General features: G+C 35.6%; 1 protein-coding gene across 1 annotated transcript in view; it reads right to left on the reverse strand.

Annotated features, from left to right (window-relative positions):
• ZBBX (zinc finger B-box domain containing) overlaps positions 1 to 22,201 on the reverse strand; it is a gene marked incomplete at both ends in the record, with an annotated part of 121,096 nt that overhangs the window by 41,206 nt on the left and 57,689 nt on the right. The window contains 4 exons of the mRNA XM_081301908.1: positions 11,829 to 11,971; positions 13,775 to 13,854; positions 15,234 to 15,334; positions 15,687 to 15,796. Coding sequence (XP_081158034.1) covers positions 11,829 to 11,971; positions 13,775 to 13,854; positions 15,234 to 15,334; positions 15,687 to 15,796 — 434 coding nt within the window. The remainder of the gene's footprint in view (positions 1 to 11,828; positions 11,972 to 13,774; positions 13,855 to 15,233; positions 15,335 to 15,686; positions 15,797 to 22,201) is intronic.

Genomic DNA, 22,201 nt, shown 5'->3' on the forward strand with positions numbered 1-22,201 from the left:
CTCTCTCTAATTTCTGCTCAGGTTTGATGCAAACCAAAAATGGATCTCCATAATAAATTTTTAAAAATATCTTTAAAGAGATCTAAGATGACCAGCTAGAGGCAGGCTGCATTCTGTGTCACTCTATGACCTGAGATTTAAGTAGGAGAATGCTGCTTGTCTGTGAGTTATTAAAGGACACCCAACAGCTGCTCCCGCACAGGAATAACAGCCACTGTGCCTGCACAGGTCTTCAGAGCTCAGCGTCAGCGCAGGACTCCCGGCTATTCACCCACACAGGACCTCCAGCAACTGTGCCAGAGCAGGACCACTGGCATCAGCACCCACACAGGACTCCTGGCTGCCACCCTTGCAGGAATACTGGACGCCACTCCCACACAGGACCCCCATCTACCAACATGGGGCTTCTCTGGTCGCCTCCATCTTGGAACACTGCAACCATTGCCATAATCCCCTACATGTGGTAGCCTGCACCTGGGGACACCATACAGGGTCTGGAGATAGCTGCCAGCCACAACACTGCACACCACAGATTGCATCTCTGAACACACCACCCAACACCACCACCGGCCCCAAGAGGTTGGTTCAATATATGGAAATCAATAAATGTAATTCATCACATCATAAACTTAAAGATAAGAATCATATGATCATCTCATATATGCAACAAAAGCTTTCGACAAAATACAGCACCCCTTCATGTTCAAAACACTAGAAAAATAGGGATTATACGAACATATCTCATCATCATAAAAGCCATCTATATGCTAAACCCCAGGCCAACAACATTCTAAATGGAGAAAAAATAAGAGAGGCGGAGAAGATGGCGGCGGGAAGTGAGTAAGCCGCTCTGAGCCCCGCGCCGCGGCGTCTGAAAAGATGAGGTAAAGATCATTAAAGGAGATCTGTCGACAAAAACCCAGCACCGTGTCATGATAAGGGCCTAGGTGGAGTGAATCAGCCACTAATCCAGCCAAGGTGAAGGGAGTACAGCAGGACTTCAGCGCGAGCAGTAAGGCTGCAGCCCGAGCCGCCTGGCTCCATCAACCCCTTCTACTTCTCCCTCCCCTTCTCCTCTCCGCCTTTCCACCTTGCTTCTTTCTCCCCAGCCGTCTCTCCTCCCAAGCTCAGTCTCTAAATTTAGATCTCAACTTCTTTCCCCCACCCCGCCCGCTCTCCTGCGTGTCCGGTACCCGGACCGCGTGGCCTGAGGCGCCGCCTCCCCTCCCCCAACCCGCACCCCCTCCCCGGGGGTCCCGAAGGCCGCTGCTGCCGCCGCCGCTGCTGCCGCCGCCTCCCACAGAGCACCACAGAGCAGACGCTTCACCGCGCGATTGAGCTGCCGAATTATATGAAACAGCTGATAAGATGAGCGACAATTTAAAATCCAAGTGATCTGAGAACACGCACTGAGCTCTGGCCCGCTGAATTCAAACTCCCGGTCACCTGCTTCCCGCAGACAAACAGCTATGACTCGGCATTAATTCATCCCGCTGAAACAACGGGTCAGCCCTTCTCATCCTACGAAGGTAAATGCCTACCGAGCCTTCATAAGTAGTGGCCACAGGTTTGAAACGGGGCTTGGGAGAGAAGGACCCACCCGTAGAATTAGTCTCCCGGCAAAGGGAAACCGTGTCATCAGACTGCTGCGGAGATAACTTTGTTGAAACAGGTGTGTGATCCCATAGCCTTGCCTCTCCACACATCGGGAAAACTCTAAGAGCCCCTCCCAGCTCTCCCCTAAGGGCACCTCCGAGCTCTCTTTGTGAGTGCTTCAGCCAGCCCGAGGGAATCAGAGGTGGTGCGGGTCTCGCAAGCGGAAATACCGCTCCCACCTGGGCTGATTGCTGAGGCCTCTTGCACCACCTACGGGAAGTGGATACCAGAGGGCAAGTAAAAGCCGCTGAGGATTCTCAGCCCCAAACTCTACAAGCTTAGGGTCTGAGGGAATGGCAAACTGGAAGAGTGTGCCCAGTCGTTCATGAAAACAGGGCTCCCGGGAGCAGCAGACTTGGCGTGTAGCCAGTATTGTGGTGAGAGGGGCCTGGCTAGAGAAAAAGTGGGAAGTGACTAGACACAAGAGGAGGCCCTAGACACTCAGGATTGGAGACTCGCCCAGTCTGGGAGGAGCTGCTGCACAGTGATTGGTTCCCGCGTATTGACAGGAGAAACTTGACCTGGTGGGCACAGCGCCATCTACTGGAAGAGAAGTTAATCAAACTCTAAGACTGCAGTTATTAGGTTTTTTTTTTCTTTTTCTTTTCTCCTTTTTTTTTTTCTTTTTTTTTTTTTTTTTTGATTTAGGTTTTTCTTTCATTTTCATTTTTTTCTTTCTTGTTGTTTTATTAATTTTTTTTTTTTTTACAAAATATTTTTAAAATTTTTTTTTCTACTAATTTTAACTTAAATTTTTTTAATTATTATTATTATTTTTTTTAAATCTTTTTCTTTTTTAGTTCCTATTCTTTTTCTTCTTTAGTCTTCTCATTTTTCTTATCCCCCCTTTTTTCTTGAATTCTACCTGCCTACTCTCATTCTCTTTAGAGACTTCTTCCCTTCCCTTCAAATACCTTTCCTCCCAAGCATCAAACTAATTTATAGGAGTAAACAGTAACTCAGCAGTCAAACAGAACAAGAAACAACATGAGCAGCTTCAAAAAACAAGGAAGAAAAGGAGTACAAACAACGCAGGATAGCCTAAATATTCAGGAGGACCTAGAGTCATCAGAAAAATGGTCATATAAAGAACTCAAGGAACACCTAAGACAGATGGAATGGAACCTTAAAGAGGATACAAGACAGCAAATTCAAGCAGCGAAAGAACACATTGAGAATGCATTTCACAAACAGATAAAAGAAGAAGTTAAGCATCTTTATCAGGAGATAGAGTCTATAAAAAATAATCAAACAATAATTCTAGAAATGAAGGAAACGATAAACCAAATTAAAAACTCAATTGAGAGTATCACTAACAGAGTGGAGCAAGTAGAAACCAGAACATCAGATAATGAAGACAAAATACACCATCTTGAAAAGAGTCTAGCCAACTCAGAAAGGCTGGTAAAAAATCACGAGAAAAACATCCAAGAATTATGGGATAACATTAAGAAACCGAACTTGCGAGTCATCGGGATAGAAGAAGGTACAGAGATTCAAACCAAGGGAATGAGAAACTTACTGAAGGAAATAATTACAGAAAACTTTCCAGAAATAAAAAAGGAAACAGATATACAAATTGAAGATGCATACAGGACACCGAGCACACAAAATCACAGTAGACCAACGCCAAGACACATTGTTATGAAGATATCCAATATACAGAACAAAGAGAAAATATTAAAAGCTACAAGAGAAAGGAGACAGATTACATTTAGGGGTAAACCAATACGGTTAACCACGGATTTTTCATCACAGACACTGAAAGCAAGAAGGTCATGGAACAATGTATTTCAAACACTGAAAGACAATGGATGCCAACCAAGAATTCTGTATCCAGCAAAATTAAGCTTCAGGTATGACAACGAAATAAAAATCTTTCATGATAAACAAAAGTTAAAAGAATTTGCAGCCAGAAAACCAGCATTGCAAAGCATTTTGAGCAAAACACTACACGAGGAAGAAATGAAAAACAATAACCAAAACCATCAGTGGGAAGTGCTGCAGTAAAGACAGAGGGCAAGGGGAAAGACAATCATGGAGAGACAAACTAAATTTTTTTTTTTTAAAAAAAAGGATAAACAAACATGGATGGAAGTTCAAACCACATATCAATAGTAACTCTGAATGTTAATGGCTTAAACTCTCCAATAAAGCGACATAGGCTGGTATCATGGATTAAAAAAATAAATCCAACAATATGCTGCCTCCAGGAGACACATCTGATGGGAAAAGACATACACAGGCTGAAGGTGAAAGGATGGGAAAAAATATACCACGCACATGGTCCTCATAAGCAAGCAGGGGTGGCCATCCTCATATCGAATAAAATCGACTTCAAGACTAAGTTAATCAAAAGGGATAAAGAAGGTCATTATATACTGTTAAAAGGAACCATTCACCAACAAGACATAACAATTATCAATATTTACGCACCAAACAATGGTGCTGCGACATTCACAAAACAAATTCTCCTCAAATTCAAGAATCAAATAGACCACAACACAATAATTATGGGAGACTTCAACACACCTCTCTCACCATTGGACAGATCCTCCAAACAAAAGTTAAATAAAGAAACTATAGAACTCAATACCACAATCAATAACCTAGACTTAACTGACTTATATAGAATATATCAACCATCATCAAATGGATATACTTTCTTCTCAGCAGCACATGGATCCTTCTCAAAAATAGACCATATATTATGCCATAGGGCAAACCTCAGTAAATATAAAGGGGTGGGGATAATACCATGCATTTTATCTGATCATAATGGAATGAAACTGGAAATCAAGGATAAAAGAAGGAAGGAAAAATCCTACATCACATGGAAAATGAACAATATGTTACTGAATGATCAATGGGTTACAGAAGACATAAAGGAGGAAATCAAAAAATTCTTAGAGATAAACGAAAATACAGACACAACATATCGGAATCTATGGGACACAATGAAAGCAGTTTTAAGAGGAAAGTTCATCGCCTGGTGGTCATTCCTCAAAAAAAGAAGAAACCAACAAATAAATGAGCTCACACTCCAACTCAAAGCCCTAGAAAAGGAAGAGCAAAAAAACAGCAAATGTAGCAGAAGGCAAGAAATAATTAAAATCAGAGCGGAAATTAATGAAATTGAAACAAAAGAAACTATTGAAAAAATTAACAAAACTAAAAGTTGGTTCTTCGAAAAAATAAATAAGATCGACAGACCTTTAGCCATGCTAACGAAGAGAAGAAGAGAGAGAACTCAAATTACTAACATACGGGATGAAAAAGGCAATATTACAACAGATGCTACAGAAATACAGAAGACAATTAGAAATTATTTTGAAAATCTATATTCCAATAAAATAGAGGATAGTGAAGACATCGATAAATTTCTTAAGTCATATGATTTGCCCAGACTGAGTCAGGAGGATATAGACAATCTGAACAGACTAATATCAATAGATGAAATTGAAGAAGCCATCAAAAGACTACCAACCAAGAAAAGCCCAGGACCGGATGGGTATACAGCGGAGTTTTACAAAACCTTTAAAGAAGAATTAATACCAATACTTTTCAAGTTATTTCAGGAAATAGAAAAAGAGGGAGCTCTTCCAAATTCATTCTATGAGGCCAACATCACCCTGATCCCGAAACCAGACAAAGACACCTCAAAGAAAGAAAACTACAGACCAATATCTCTAATGAACCTAGATGCAAAAATCCTCAATAAAATTCTGGCGAATCGAATACAAAAACACATCAAAAAAATAGTGCACCATGATCAAGTAGGATTCATCCCTGGGATGCAAGGATGGTTCAACATACGGAAATCAATAAATGTTATTCACCACATCAATAGACTTAAAGATAAGAACCATATGATCATCTCGATAGATGCAGAGAAAGCATTCGACAAAGTACAGCATGCCTTTATGTTCAAAACATTAGAAAAACTAGGGATAACAGGAACTTACCTTGACATTTTAAAAGCTATCTATGCTAAGCCTCAGGCTAGCATCATTCTGAATGGACAAAAGTTAAAGGCATTCCCTCTAAAATCCGGAACAAGACAGGGATGCCCTCTATCTCCACTTCTATTCAATATAGTTCTCGAAACACTGGCCAGAGCAATTAGACAGACGAAAGAAATTAAAGGCATAAAAATTGGAAAAGAAGAACTTAAATTATCACTATTTGCAGATGACATGATTCTATACCTAGAAGACCCAAAAGGGTCTACAAAGAAACTACTAGAACTAATAAATGAATTCAGCAAAGTGGCAGGATATAAAATCAACACGCATAAATCAAAGGCATTTCTGTATATCAGCAACAAAACTTCTGAAATGGAAATGAGGAAAAACACTCCATTCACAATATCCTCAAAAAAAATAAGATACTTGGGAATCAACCTAACAAAAGAGGTGAAAGATTTATACAATGAAAACTACAGAACCCTAAAGAGAGAAGTAGAAGAAGATCTTAGAAGATGGAAAAATATACCCTGTTCATGGATAGGCAGAACAAACATCATCAAAATGGCGATATTACCAAAAGTTCTTTATAGATTTAATGCAATGCCAATCAAAATCCCAACGGCATTTCTTGTAGAAATAGATAAAGCAATCATGAAATTCATATGGAAAAATAAAAGACCCAGAATAGCAAAAGCAATTCTAAGCAGAAAGAGTGAATCAGGCGGTATAGCGATACCAGATTTCAAACTATATTACAGAGCAATAGTGACAAAAACAGCATGGTACTGGTACCAAAACAGGCGGGTGGACCAATGGTATAAAATAGAGGACACAGAGACTAACCCACAAAGTTACAACTATCTTATATTTGATAAAGGGGCTATAAGCATGCAATGGAGGAAGGATAGCATCTTCAACAAATGGTGTTGGGAAAACTGGAAATCCATATGCAACAAAATGAAACTGAATCCCTTTCTCTCGCCATGCACAAAAGTTAACTCAAAATGGATCAAGGAGCTTGATATCAAATCAGAAACTCTGCGTCTGATAGAAGATAAAGTTGGCTCAGATCTACAGATTGTGGGGTCGGGCTCCAAATTCCTTAATAGGACACCCATAGCACAAGAGTTAACAACTAGAATCAACAAATGGGACTTAATTAAACTTAAAAGTTTTTTTTCAGCAAAAGAAACAATAAGAGAGGTAAATAGGGAGCCTACATCCTGGGAACGAATTTTTACTCCTCACACTTCAGATAGAGCCCTAATATCCAGAGTATACAAAGAACTCAAAAAACTAGACAATAAGATAACAAATAACCCAATCAACAAATGGGCCAAGGACCTGAACAGACACTTCTCAGAGGAGGATATACAATCAATCAACAAGTACATGAAAAAATGCTCTCCATCTCTAGCAGTCAGAGAAATGCAAATCAAAACCACCCTAAGATACCATCTCACTCCAGTAAGATTGGCAGCCACTATGAATTCAAACAACAACAAGTGCTGGCGAGGATGTGGAGAAAAGGGTACACTTGTACATTGCTGGTGGGACTGCAAATTGGTGCAGCCAATTTGGAAAGCAGTTTGGAGATTCCTGGGAAAGCTGGGAATGGAACCACCATTTGACCCTGCTATTGCCCTTCTCGGACTATTCCCTGAAGACCTTAAAAGAGCATGCTACAGGGACACTGCCACATCGATGTTCATAGCAGCACAATTCACAATAGCTAGACTGTGGAACCAACCCAGATGCCCTTCAATAGACGAATGGATAAAAAAAATGTGGCATCTATACACAATGGAGTACTATGCAGCAATAAAAAATGACAAAATCATAGAATTTGCAGGGAAATGGATGGCACTAGAGCAGATTATGCTTAGTGAAGCTAGCCAAACCCTAAAAAACAAATACCAAATGTCTTCTTTGATATAATGAGAGCAAGTATGAACAGAGCAGGGAGGAAGAGTAGGAAGAAAAGAGTAACATTAAACAGAGACTTGAGATGGGAGGGAAAGGGAGAGAAAAGGGAAATTGCATGGAAATGAAGGGAGACACTCATTGCTAAACATAATTACATATAAGAGGTTGTGAGGGGAATGGGAAAATAAACAAAGAGAGAAATGAATTACAGTAGATGGGGTAGAGAGAGAAGATGGGAGGGGAGGGGAGGGGGGATAGTAGGGGATAGGAAAGGTAGCAGAATACAACAGTCACTAATATGGCATTATGTAAAATTGTGGATGTGTAACTGACGTGATTCTGCAATCTGCATTTGGGGTAAAATTGGGAGTTCATAACCCATGTCAATCTAATGTATGAAATATAATATGTCAAGAGCTTTGTAATGTTGTGAACAACCAATAAAAAAAAAAAAATAAAATAAAAAATAAAAAAATTAAAAAAAAAAAAAAAAACATTCTAAATGGAGAAAAATTGAAAGCATTCCCTCAAAAAACTGGAACAAGACAGGGATGCCCTCCTCTTTCACCACTTCTATTTAACATAGTCCTTGAAACACTGGCCAGAGCAATTAGACAGAAGAAAGAAATTAAAGGCATATGAATAGGAAAAGAATAACTCAAATTGGCACCATTTACCAATGATATGATTCTATACCTCGAAGACCCAAGAAATTCCACCAGAAAACTTCTAGAAGTAGTAAATGCATTCAACAAAGTAGCAGGATATAAAATCAACACCCATAAATCAGAGGCAGTTCTGTATATCAGTGACAAATCCTCGGAAAGGGAACAAGGAAAACTACCCCATTTACAATAGCATAAAATAAAATAAAATACTTGGGAATCAAGTTGATGAAAGAGGTGAAAGTCTTCTACAATGAAACTACAGAATGCTAAAGAAAGAAACTAGAGAACACCTTAGAAGATGAAAAGATTTACCTTGTTCTTTGATAGGCAGAATTAATATTGTCAAAATGACCATACTACCAAAAGCACTATATAGATTTAATGCAATTCCAATCAAAATCCCAATGATATTCCTCATAGAAAAAAAAAGCACTCATGAAGTTCATATGGAAAAATAAGAGACTCAGAATAGCTAAAACAATCCTTAGCAGGAAGAGTGAAGCAGGTGGCATCACTATACCAGAACTTAAACTATACTACAGAGCAATAGTAACCAAAACAGCATGGTATTGGCACCAAAACAGACTGGTAGACCAATGGGTAAAGAATAGAGGATACAGAGACTAACCCACATAATTACAGTTATCTTATATTTGACAAAAGCGCCAAAAATTCACATTGGAGAAAAGATAGCCTCTTCAATAAATGGTGCTGTGAAAATTGGAAATCCCAATGGAACAAAATGAAATTAAACCCCTATCTCTCACCATGCACAAAACTCAACTCAAAGTAGATCAAGGACCTAAAAATTAAACCAGAGACCCAGTGTCTAATAGAAGAAAAAGTAGGCCCAAATTCCCATTATGTCATATTAGGCCCCAACTTTCTTAATAAGATTCCTATATCCAGAGTACATCTATGAAGACACAAATTATTATGAAACTACTTTGTATACAACCAGAGAGATGAAAAATTGTGCTCTAATGTGTAATATGAATTGTAATGCATTCCTCTGTCACATATAATTTTTAAAAAATTAATTAAAAAAAAATATATCCATCAAAAGATTGTAAAACAACCTGAGTGTACATTAGTAGCAAGCTAGGTAAGCCAGTGAGGTACTTCCATAATGGAATACTACAAGCTATTGAAAAGAATGAATAGCTCTACATATATTAATATGGAAATATCTACAAAATACATTGCCAAGTGACAAGATGTAGAACTTTATGCACAGTATGCAGGGGTGGGGAGGAATATACAGTAATTGCATACATGTTTATCTATGTGAAGAGTATTTCCAGAAAGATACTTTCGAAATTAGAAACAGTGACTGCCTCTGGAGAAGAAAACTTACTTTCACTATATTTCAATGATTTAACTGATGAATTTTGTACCATGTGCATGGACTGTCTATGAAAAACAAACTATTTTAAAAATTAAAAGGAAAAGACTGTTATAGCACAAGAATTAATATCAAGAATCAATAAATGGGATGGATTCAAACTAAAAAGCTTCTTCTCAGCAAAAGAAACAATCAGTGAGGTGAATAGAGAGCCTACTAATTGGAAACAAATCCTTACCACATGCACGTCAGATACAGCACTAGTCTCTAGAATATATAAAGAACTCAAAAATCTTAACATCAAAAAGTCAAATAACCCAATCAATAAATGAGCCAAGGAACTGAATAGATACTTCTCAGAAGAAGATATAGAATCAATCAACAAATATATGAAAAAATGTTCAACATCTCTAGCAATTACAGAAATGTAAATCAAAACTACTCTAAGATTTAATCTCACTACAGTCAGAATGGTAGTTATTAAGAATACAAGCAACAATAAATGTTGGCAAGGATGTGGGTGAAAAAGCACACTCATACACCACTGGTGGGACTGCAAATTGGTGCAGCCAATATGAAAAGCAGTATGGAGAATCTTGGAAAGCTGGGAATGGAACCACCATTTGACCCATATATCCCACTCCTCAGTCTATACTCAAAGGACTTACAAACAGCATATTACAGGGACACAGCCACATCAATGTTTATAGCAGCACAATTCACAATAGCTAAACTGTGGAACCAACCTAGATGTCCTTCAGTAGATGAATGAATAAAGAAAATGCGGTATATAAACACAATGGAATATTATTCAGCATTAGAAGAGAATAAAATTATGGCATTTGCAGGTAAATGGATGGAGTTGGAGAATATTATGCTAAATTAAATAAGCCAATCCAAAAACCCAAAGGCCAAATGTTTTCTCTGATATGTAGATGCTAACCCATAAAAACATAATAATAACAGGGAGGATGGGAGGACTGGAGGAACTTTAGATAGGTCAAGGGGTGGGAGGAGAAGGGAGTGGGGGCATGGGGGTAGGAAATATGGTGTAATGAGATCAATATCATACCCTTAGTACATGTATGAAGACACAAATAGTGTGACTCTACACTTTGTGTACAACCAGAGACATGAAAAATTGTGCTCTAAATGTGTACTATGAATTGAAATGCATTCTGCTGTCATGTATAACAAATTAGAATAAATAAATACATAATTTTTTAAAAACTCTTCAAAGTAACACTTATTCCAACTTTTATGTTCACTTTTTTCACAAAGGCAATTGAAACATCATGTGCTATTCTCAGTCAAATAACATTTATTTTCTGGACCAAATTCGGAGCCCTATAAATTTTAAGTTCCAAAGTAGATACTGTTTATACTCAGCCATAACGATTCAGAGGCTTGGTAGTTGAAATAGTAAGACCAGTAAGATTGACACAAATCTACTTCTATTCTGTACTCTTTCCTGCCAATTGGAAAGTAATCATTAGTTTTACAACAGTTACTTTAAATAATATCCTTCAGTATCTCTCAAAGATTTCATGTAAGATATATTCATTGTTTTTTATGAAAATTCTAAGTAGATAAAATATAATGTTGAAAAGGAAACCTCAAAATTATCTGATTCTTACATGTTAACTTAGAAAAGTGAAATCTAAGAATGTAAATGATGGTTTCAAGGTGAAACCCTGATTTCCTATCTGGAAAGAAGATGGGAAAGCAAATTCTGACTCACAGGCTAGGATACTTTCCTGTGATCCTCTAAATGATGATCTCACAATCAAAAAAGTGAATCCAGACACTTGCACACAGCATTCTAGAATCCAAAGGAACTACTAGTAATAATAACACTGAAATATAAATAAGACGATTTGTTTAGGTTTATCTCTTACATAAAGTTTTACACTAAATGAAAATATTGTGAGGATATATTTAATATGAGAACCACAGGGTGTCAATCAAGCTGTTGTCACTAAAGCATTTTTCATGTAATTTCTGAAATGTTAGTTCAGTCCAGAATAACTTTTAGAGAATCCTAAATTGGCTTATTTTTCTTATGAACACAAATACTGTTGTCCATTGTCTAAGAAGACTTATATTTGCTAGAAAATTATATGTTCTCAACCAATTATCTTCTAAGTGCTAAATTTTATGGTTTTAAAATGAACAGAATAATCAGCAAAACTTTTATATACTACAGTATCTTTGGTTTTATTAACATTCATTGTTAATAATATTAAGCAACAATAAAAAAATTACCTTTTAGGTTATCTTCACAATACATGGAGTTGTTTTTCTGACCAAGATTTAAGAGGTCTGTTTTCTCCTCGTTGAAAACATAATTTTGATGGATGTCATTTTCATGTGGAAACCTATTCTGCTGATAATCATGAAACGTACAACTTTCATGTTTAGGGAGAAACACAAAAATAAAGGAAAAGAAAAGATATTTAAGAGCCCCAGTTTACAACAGTTACTTTAACAGTAAATATAGTAAAGCCTTAATGATACAGGATATTTATGTAAATTTAATATTTGTTTTAGCCTTTTTTGGGATATATTCTAAACTACTAGTTAAGTAGTTAACTGGATCAAATTCAATTTAATTCCAAATTTTTAATTGAAATTTCCTGTTTCAAAACATTTTGAAATAATTTGATTTCTTACATTCTGTCTTCTAAAGATAAAAAGTTATCTTTCAACTCATTGAAATCTGATGAAATCCAGATTTTATTACTAGCTAACCATATTTTGGTATTTGTAAGAGTTAAAAGGTAGTAAATGGTATTTAGGTTTTTAATTTTTGATAATGGTTACTATCTATAAACCTAATTATAATTTAAATAGCATTAACTATGACTTGAATAATATACTTAATAATACCTGATGTTTATATAAGCTCTACATGTACCATCATAAAATTCGCAGATTGCAAAAGATCCCCCCCCCACTTTTTTTTTATCCCATTTTATCACTTAGGATCCCTAGGAGGGAGATAAAGTTAAGGTAATTTTATGAGTACCTTCAAACCAAAGCTGTAAAACTACCAAACCATGACCAAGAATCTTCTCCCCCCCACCTCTAATACTACACACAGGGGTCAAAGCAAAGACATGTGATAACATATATAAAATAATCAAATTAGAAAGCAGAAATACCATTAATTTCCTTAGCAACAAAGTAATGGACAGAAACCTCTTATCTAGTGACCAGAAAAGATTTCTCCTGATAAAAGCATATTTATTCTTAGACATCTGGGTCTATATAGCTGAATAAGGAGCTTTCTGGGGGCAATGGGGGGGCAAGGGGGAATCCCTTAGCTATCTTGCTGTTGTGAAACACTCTCAGGAGTCTTTAAGTTGATCTGAACAAAGAATAGCTATAGGAACTGCTAAGTAATAACATCATACTAAAGATAATACTTCATAGTAAAAATATGTGAAATCCTAAAGCTTCAACATCAAAGGGGTAATTCTTTTGAATCTTTTTTTTTTAGTTATACATGACAGTGGAATGTATTTTAACATATCATACGTAAATAGAGTATAACTTCCAATTCTTGTAGTTGTACATGATGTGGAATTACACTGGTCATATATTCACATATGAACATAGGAAAGTTATGTCTGATTCGTTCTACTATCAACAGCAAAGGGAATTAAGGGTTATTTTTAACATTATTAATGAACAAAAGAAGATATTACTTTTCATTTGGAAGTGATAAAATTCTACAAAACAATTACTAAACCATTATACTTTATTAATTTATCATATTTTAAAGGCTTGTAGGAAATAGTCTACAGTATGGGAATTCTTTTAGACTCAATATAATACTTTACCTAACTTTTATTTAGTATTCATAACACAATAAAATAAAGAAATCCAAAGAGTATCTTTGGAGAAAAGACTGTCTTACTTGAATTATATCAGGCTTGGTCTGATTTTGAATGACAACAATTCCTGAATTCAGAAAAATCTATTAAACAGTCCACATGTTAGGCAAGAGTCCAAACTCAACCCTTCAGACCCTTTTCTACTGCTGAATGTTGATAAATATTAGCATTATTGTATACAAATTTAAACATGGCTTCAGGAAAATTAACATTTATGTAATGTTTTATCACCAAGCATTTCTCATCTCAAAAGATAGATTATTGTGTGTTTGGTTTTTAATAAGCATCCAAAGCAAATTATAGAGATCTTACCTTGGTTGACTGTCTGAATTAGCTAACTCAACTTTGTAAGGCACAATGTCTCCTGGTTCTTCAAGTTCCTCTTCATAAGTCTTATTAAATAATAATATTAATACAATATTAGTATGTTCAGTAATTTTATTTACACATTAGTCAGCTAAGTACAGGTTATATTTGGAGTATTGTTACTCTACAAATTATATACTTAGCCCTCTAATTATATCCTGTATCTTGTGAATTTTAGGACTAAACAAATTTAAATGTTTTTGTTTTGTTGTTGTTATTTTGGGTACCAGGGATTGAACTCGGGAGCACTCGACCACTGAGCCACATCTCCAGCCCTTTTTTATATTTTATTTAGAAACAGGGTCTTACTGAGTTGCTTAGCATCTTGCTTTTTGCTGAGGCTGACTTTGAACTCATGATCCTCCTGCCTCAGCCTCCCAAGCCTCTGAGATTATAGTCATGCACCAACAAGCCGCCTCAACTGTTTTTTATTAAGCTCATTTGAAGTGCCATTCACTTCAACCAACAGTAACAACTATTTTTTTTTATTACGCAACTAGCAACTTCTAAGTAGATTAGTGGCTAAGAGGTTTTTAGTTTTCTGACTGGCATGTCATAAGCTTATTGTGTACACCAACAATTTAGTAAATAGTACGTGTGTGTGTGTGTGTGTGTGTGTGTGTGTGTGTGTGTGTGTTTACAATATCTTAAACATAAGTCTGAGGAGAAATTAAAATATTGTTAGGCAGGAAAGAAAATACTTTAAAAAATAAAACACAAAACTCTCATCCCACTGCCTAAAGAAGAAAGCAGTATTTAAAGAGGTAATGTTTCTTCATTCTATTCATTCATTTTCTGTGCCAACCAATATGAAGAACAAGTGGTATACTCAGCTTCTGGATAACCAGAGTCAGAAATACAGAGATGCCATCATGTTCTAAACCTTCAGTCTAGAGCTACAGCTTTGACTAGCACTGGCTGTATTTGATTCTACTGGTGCATTCCATAGGTTGTATGCAAGTTATTATAATGATAAGCCCCTTAAAATTGAAAATAATTTTAAATGACTCTTTAGAAACTACATTTGAACTTAAATTTGGTTAAATACACGCCATGGAACAAAACTGATCTTTATATACTTTGTTTAAATGTCTAATAAACATAAAGAATTAAGCTAACCAAACACCAAACTCCATTATGTAAATTAACATAGTGAAATATTTTCTCACTTCCCATTCTGCAGGCTTAAAAGAAAAAGAAATGGCAATGCCAATTTAGCTCACAAACTTACTTTCTACATTTAAAACTATACTGTTTCATTTTTATCAGCAAGATTAAATTCAAACACATGTAAACTTCTTTATAAACTCTGCTATAAAAGAAAATTTTTAAATAATAATGTCAATGTAACTTTATGCTGTGGATTTTGTTTGTTAAGGAATGTGAATGATCATTATGCACTTACATCATCCAACTCTATTATCTTTAGAGAGGATTCAGCTCTCTCTAGGTTTTCTTCTTCCACTGGCAAAAAAAAAGTTGAGTGTTGTACTTCATTCTCTTCAACTAGAAAATAAGATTCGTAAATAATATTATCAAATAATATATCTCATATGATAATCTCTTTTTTGAAATAATATTATCAACAATAAAAATACTAGACACACATACTGTCAATTTTCCCAGCTTATGTGAAACAATATTTTCTCAGCATTCAATTTTTAAACGTAGCTATTTAAATGACAGCTAAGTAAATCTAGAGAATGGGAAGAAGACAGTGTGTGATTTTGATCTGGAGAGCAAAGGTTACATATAAATGACACCTCAAAGAGAACCAAAAGCAGATGCTATAATTAATGCTCACTGTAAGTATAGTTAAATAATAACTTTAAAAAGATCTCATTGAGGCTGAACTGACCATCATCACTATCTTCATCATTTTCATTCCGAGAGCACTCTGCTTCACTAGAGGTTCCACATGGATGTAGGATTGTATCCGGAAGTGTGTTTTGCTGGTCTTGTGGGGTTCTACAAAACAAAAAAGATGCCACTGAAAGATTAAAATGCATCAGTGAAAACATCCCCAGACAAGATGATGACTTTTTTTTGTCACATGAGTATACAACCATAATGACAAAACCAGAAGGGTAATAACCTTTAGTTCATAACCTTTAATTCACAGAAGAAAATTAAGACTGTGTAGCAAAATCTTAACTTTGTAAGTTGAAAGGACACCACACAGGATTTTTAAATTGCATATCCCACTGTTTTGGTTTTTGTTGTTGTTGTTGTTGTTGTTGTTGTTCATAATGAAAATTAAAGTTATGATGGAAGTCAGTATTTTCTCAAGAGCCACATGGAGTCCATGAAACATATCATGCTCGTTACAAAGTTAATTTACAAGTATATGTTTTATCTCACAACCTTGGCATTATGGTGATGAGTTCTGAGCAAACAAGAGGGCATTTGTCTAAATTCCCACCACACCTGTAAGGCTTCTGTGATACAAATGTAAGGTGCTCTGGCTGTGGCATCTATTACCTGATTAACAACAAGGATTGACGCAGCCCATACCAAATGAATGGAAAAGAGGCACAGAAGTCTCAGAGGTCAGGAGTATGGATTCTTTTCTGGAGGATATCCCTAGGTTATTGAGTGAGGGTCATTTTTTTAGCCAAGAATATAAATAGCCAAATAGCACTTTCAGATGATGCAAGTTCATGGGGGACCCCATGGAAAAGGAAGGACCAAGCCAATGATAATTAGTACCAATACCAAACTTAAAATATACCAGTCTCTGTCCTGATTTTGACACATTAAATTTTGGTTGGTATTATTATTAAATAAACACTTGTATTATTTTTATTTTACAGATGATGAAATCAAGAAAAATATGGTGATCCCACTGTTCAGAGTTACCCAGGGAGTACATATACAGGAGAAATTTGATTGCAAGCAACCAGCTTCCTCATGCCCAAGTTCCTAGCCATGCTCATAGCTTTATTGCCTCTTTTTCAACTTGCAGAGGCACTAAAATTTTTATAATCTTTTGGTGGTGTATGTTTACATGCATTTTCTAATATATGTAATATACCTATCAGATAAATACAAAATATTTATGTTAACTCAGCTTTGTGTTTTAACAGATTCTGTGAGGGTTGTGACGTCTCTTACATCTGTAATAGTAAAGTTAAAGTGGCATTTGATTCCCGGAAACTGCTCTGTAGTTTGATATTAGTCTACTGCACTAATAACTCATCATACATACACAAAAATATACTGTTATCCTGATACTTTCTCATGAAGTGAAAACTTCTCTAATTGTGAATAACGACCTAAATCAAGGATTTATAGAAACTTATGATGTATTAGAACTGAATGGGTCATATAAATTTATTCTGAACTCAATATTTACAAATGAGAAAACTTGGATCATGGAAATTTAAGTGATTTGTTGCTGAACAAACAACTAGACAGCCAGAGAAGTAAGTCTGAATTCTCAATATTCAGATCATACCAATAATGCATTTTTAAGAAAGTCGGGCCATATAAAGTATGAAATATCCTTCAGAATAGAACTCACCTCACCATATTTTCCAATTTTAAAATTTAGTAAATATTTACTGAGCATTGACCAATTCAGTTAGGTAAACATTTGTGAATCCATTAAGGCTGTTTATATCAGAGGTCAGGAGTATGGATTCTTTTCTGGAGGATATTCCTAGGTTACTGAGTGAGAGGTTATTTTTTAGCCAAGAATATAAATAGCCAAATAGCACTTTCAGATGATGCAGCCAGGAACCTTTTTTTTGGTAATGCTGAGTCTCATACCCTCTCTTAAAGACACTGCTTTTTTAGATTCTAGGGCTGAGTCCTAGAATCAGTAGTAAAAACCAAAAATTCTGCACTCTTTCATGAAGGTTTTACAGATTTGAAAATCTATTAGAAACACAAATGGTTATCTTGTTATCACAAATGGTTGTGTTTCTTTCTGTTTTAAGTCTGTGTAATATTCCTGTGTGTGTGCTATTTTCCTTATTCATTCACCATGATGGACACTTGAGTTTTATCCATATCTTGGAGGATAGTAGAATAAGTGAATAAGCCCAGAATTGGAAAGACTAATACTTAACCTCAGTTATATTTTGTTAAAAGAAAAACTGGGATCAATTAAAGTTAACAAAGTTAACTTAAGCAAGAAAAAATGTTTATATAACCAGGAAGCATTCTAGATCAAAGATGGTTCAGAATATACCTTCTACCACATTCTGGTAGAAGTATAACCCTGTTACACTTACAGCCAGAGAAGAAGAAGTGACCTTCAGAAACACCCTGATTAGCTATAGTTAGCATTTACCTGATATGGTAATATTTGGGCAGCTTTCATTCTCTGATTGACTTGAGGTTCAATTGCCATGATTGGCTGAGACAGTCACTTTTGTATAAGAGTACATTTTTAGGGTACTGTTCGTTTACTCATCAAGCTAGTGTACAGTTCACTATGTACAATAGCTGGTTTAAGACGAATTTATTTCAGTTCAGCAATGTGGAATCTCAAAAAATGTAATCATAAAAGCAGAGGGTGCAATGGTGGTTACCAGGGGAGGAGATTTGGGAGACCTGGGGAGATCTCCATCAAAGCATACAAAGTTTCCATTGCACAGGATAAGAAAGTTCTGAAGATCTAATACAGACCATATGAGTATAGTTAATAGTAGATTTTAGGTATTCTCAGCATGCACACAAAAATGATAACTATGTTGAGTGACAAGTATGCTAATTAGCTTGATTGTACAGTGTGTACATATGCCAAAATATCATGGTGTACACTTTAAATATTAACTTTTACTTGCTAATTATACTTCACTAAAACTGAGAAGGGGGATATCTATCATCATGCATGTATTATTTGGATATAAAATTCAAAACTATGCTATTATCCAGGTCAGAAAAGAAATATGAAAACAAAATGCAATAGAACATGTATTTACAAGCCTATTATAAAACATGAAAATAGGTAAAAGTAAAGTTGAAACCATGGTTATTGCTATAAAAATGGGAAACTTCTGAAACACATCATCAAAAATGCCTTGTAAACTTGTGAATTCCACATGGATCACTTACACCGACATCCATAACTAATACCTAAGGCATTTGCTCAAGAATCAATTGGTGTGGTGACATGCACTTATAATCAATCCCAGCTACTCAGAAGGTTGAGGCTAGAGATGCTCTTGAGCTCAGGCATTTGAGACCAGTCTGAACACCATGGTAACAACCCAGATCAAAACAACAACAACAACAAGTAAATAACTAAGACCCCAATGGATAGGCTGAATAGGTTCACTAAATGTGCTTTTTTGCTAAGGAAAATGGCCAACATTCAATATTCAGTATATGATATGCCTATGATTAAGGATTCCCATATATATCTAAGAAAAAAATAATTGGTCATTTAATAATAAAATTTTGCTTTTATTTATTTCATAAAAAATTCAATATGACCTGATATTACAAGGTAACTACAAAAAAAATAGGTCACTTTGAAATTACTTCTTAGTATTATACTAATTGCTAATCCGGACTATTGAATATCACATCTGAATAGCTTCTGAGAATATTACACTTAAAAATGTTAAAGACAGCCTGAACTTATACATTATAACATAACTAGGAATAACTAGAATAGTAAACGAATAGATTTAAAAATCTAGCATACAAACCATAACAAGATCAACTACATATCTTAAAATGGTAACGAAAAGAAAACTGAAAATACCAGATGCTGGAAAAAATTGGAGGCAACTGCAACTCTTATACATTTCTATATGAAATGTGAATTACCATTCACATTAGAAAAGTTTAGTAGTTTCTCACAAAGATAAACAGGTATTTAACATAGAATCAAGTCATCCCAGTCTCAGGTGTTTATCCAGGGAATTAAAAATATATACCCACAAAAATGTGTATACATATTTATTTTAAAATCTAGTCATAATTACCCCAAACTGGAAGCCAGCAAGGTGTTCTTTAACACATGAATAGATAAATTCTGCTAAACACAATGATGTACAACTACTCCACAATAGAAAGGAACGAACATTGATTTACACAAGAACATGGATGAATTTTAATTGCATTTTGCTAAATGAAGAACACAAAGGTGACATAGTATATGATTTCATTTATATGACCTTTGGAAAAATATAAACTTGTAAGAATGGAAAACAGACCAATGATTGGCAAAGATTGAAGATGAAGGAACTTTGACTTAAAGGAAGAGCATATTGTAATTTGGGAGATGATGGTCTTGCTCAGTTTGTTGTTTTCGTAGGCACCTGACTCTATGCATTGATTTTTTTAAAAAATAGTACTATACACTCTAAATTTAATCTATCCAAATTTTATTTTTTTTAATATTCATTTTTTATTTTTCGGCGGACACAACATCTTTGTTGGTATGTGGTGCTGAGGATCGAACCTGGGCAGCATGCATGCCAGGCGAGCGCGCTACCACTTGAGCCACATCCCCAGCCCATCTATCCAAATTTTAAAAGTCAACCAGAATATTGGCAGACCCAAGGAAAGGCATAAACACCCAAAAGGTGGTAAGAAAGAAATGAGTTTAAGTACTGCTGGGAAACAGCATCCTAGTGGACAATGCAGGCTAAAGATGAAAAGCATTCTTTACAAGACTGCATTCAGTAAATTTGTTTCTCACAGTGATATCAACAATTTTGAGAAATAAATTAATTTACATTATACATAATTAAAGCCATGTTTCTCATTACAGGTAAAAGGAATTTCAAGAAAGTGAAGGGAAAATGATAAATGAACTATGCAATGCTGATTTGAAGTCAGTGGTAGAAGAGTGTGAAGTCAGTCTAGTTTAATAGACATCCAAATAGACAGGTACAGAGATTAATTTAGATGTGTGTGTGTATACTGTATTAGTGTGTCCTAGCTTGGAAAGGCCTTTCTCAGAGAAGGTCTAGAATTTGTGACACCTGAGCAGTAATAAGCCCAGAGTCCAGATCTTGGTTTCTGAACCCATTCTCCAATAAAAGGAATGACAGTTCTTTGGATAAGTGGCTCCTGGGCTATGACAGGAAAATCTAGTGCCAGAAAAAGAGATACTCAAAGCAAATTAACCAAGAACAAACAAGAAAGGATGAGGTCATGTCTAAAGGATAGAGGAGTAGACTTGAGAGAGCCCTTAATGTCCAAAGTAGAAATAATTGGAGTCACAAAATAAATAATAACTGTATTAGATATAAATCTACAAAACAAGTACCATGACTAGAACTCCTATGGAGAACATTCTGTGAAACAAATGACAAGCACTCTTCAAATGAATCAAGGTCACAAAAGACAGGGAACACTGGAAAAGACGGTGAAGCATGGAGTTGATCAGCACAACTCTGCTGCATTCTAAAGAGGATATGCATAAGAGGATATGACAAAAAGTAAAATGTAAGCACTGTGATTGGATATGAGAGCAGGATCAGTGAAGATAAGAATAAAATCCAAGTAAAATCTATACTGTACTCAATAATATTGCACCAATGTTTGTTTATTAGTTTTAATAAATTCACATGGTTATGTAAGATGTGTTACCATTAAGGAAGCTAAATGAAAGATAGCTAAGATGTACTATATACTTCATCTGTTATGTCTTAATTCAAAATTAAAAGAGGAAACACCTGCAACATTAGAAAGAGTTGAAGGGTAAGTGTGTTACAAATATCACTCTATTAATGGAAGACTAATTTAAGTCTGCAAAAATACAAAATAGGGCTGAGGTATGTGACTTAGTTGTTGAGTGTCCCTAAATTCAGTTCCCAGTATAGAAAGAAAGAAAGAGAGAAAGAGAAAGAGAGAAAGAAAGAAGAAAGAAAGAAAAAGAAAGAAAGAAAGAAAGAAAGAAAGAAAGAAAGAAAGAAAGAAAGAAAGAAAGAAAGAAAGAAAGGTAGGTAGGTAACAAAACTAGCTGGAGACAGATTATGACTCACTAGGAAATATAACAGGCAGAATATTCCAAATACGGGCAACAGTGTTTGAAGATGAAGCATGGATTTGATCAGCACACCTCTGCTGCATTCTAGAGAGCTCCTCCATCACCTTGCTCCTCAAAATGTGGCCTAGATACCCACCACACATCATCCACATCGGCATCATTTGGGAGCAAGCAGAAATTCAGAAGTGCAGAATCTCAGGCCCCACCTTCAGACCTACTAAAGAAGAATTTATATTTTCTCACAGTGTCTAGGCAATTGGTATGAACAATGAAGTGTGAATAGCTCTGTTCTAGGGAAAAATGACCTTACAACCTTTAAATGAACTTCCAAAATCTGACGATCTTTATATGATGGCAAAATTACAAGTGACTATAATATGCACTCATTCATCATTTTGGTTTAACATTTTAATAGT

The sequence above is a fragment of the Spermophilus citellus genome (assembly GCF_964194105.1).
Source record: "Spermophilus citellus genome assembly, chromosome: 7".
Taxonomy (NCBI): Eukaryota; Metazoa; Chordata; class Mammalia; order Rodentia; family Sciuridae; genus Spermophilus; species Spermophilus citellus.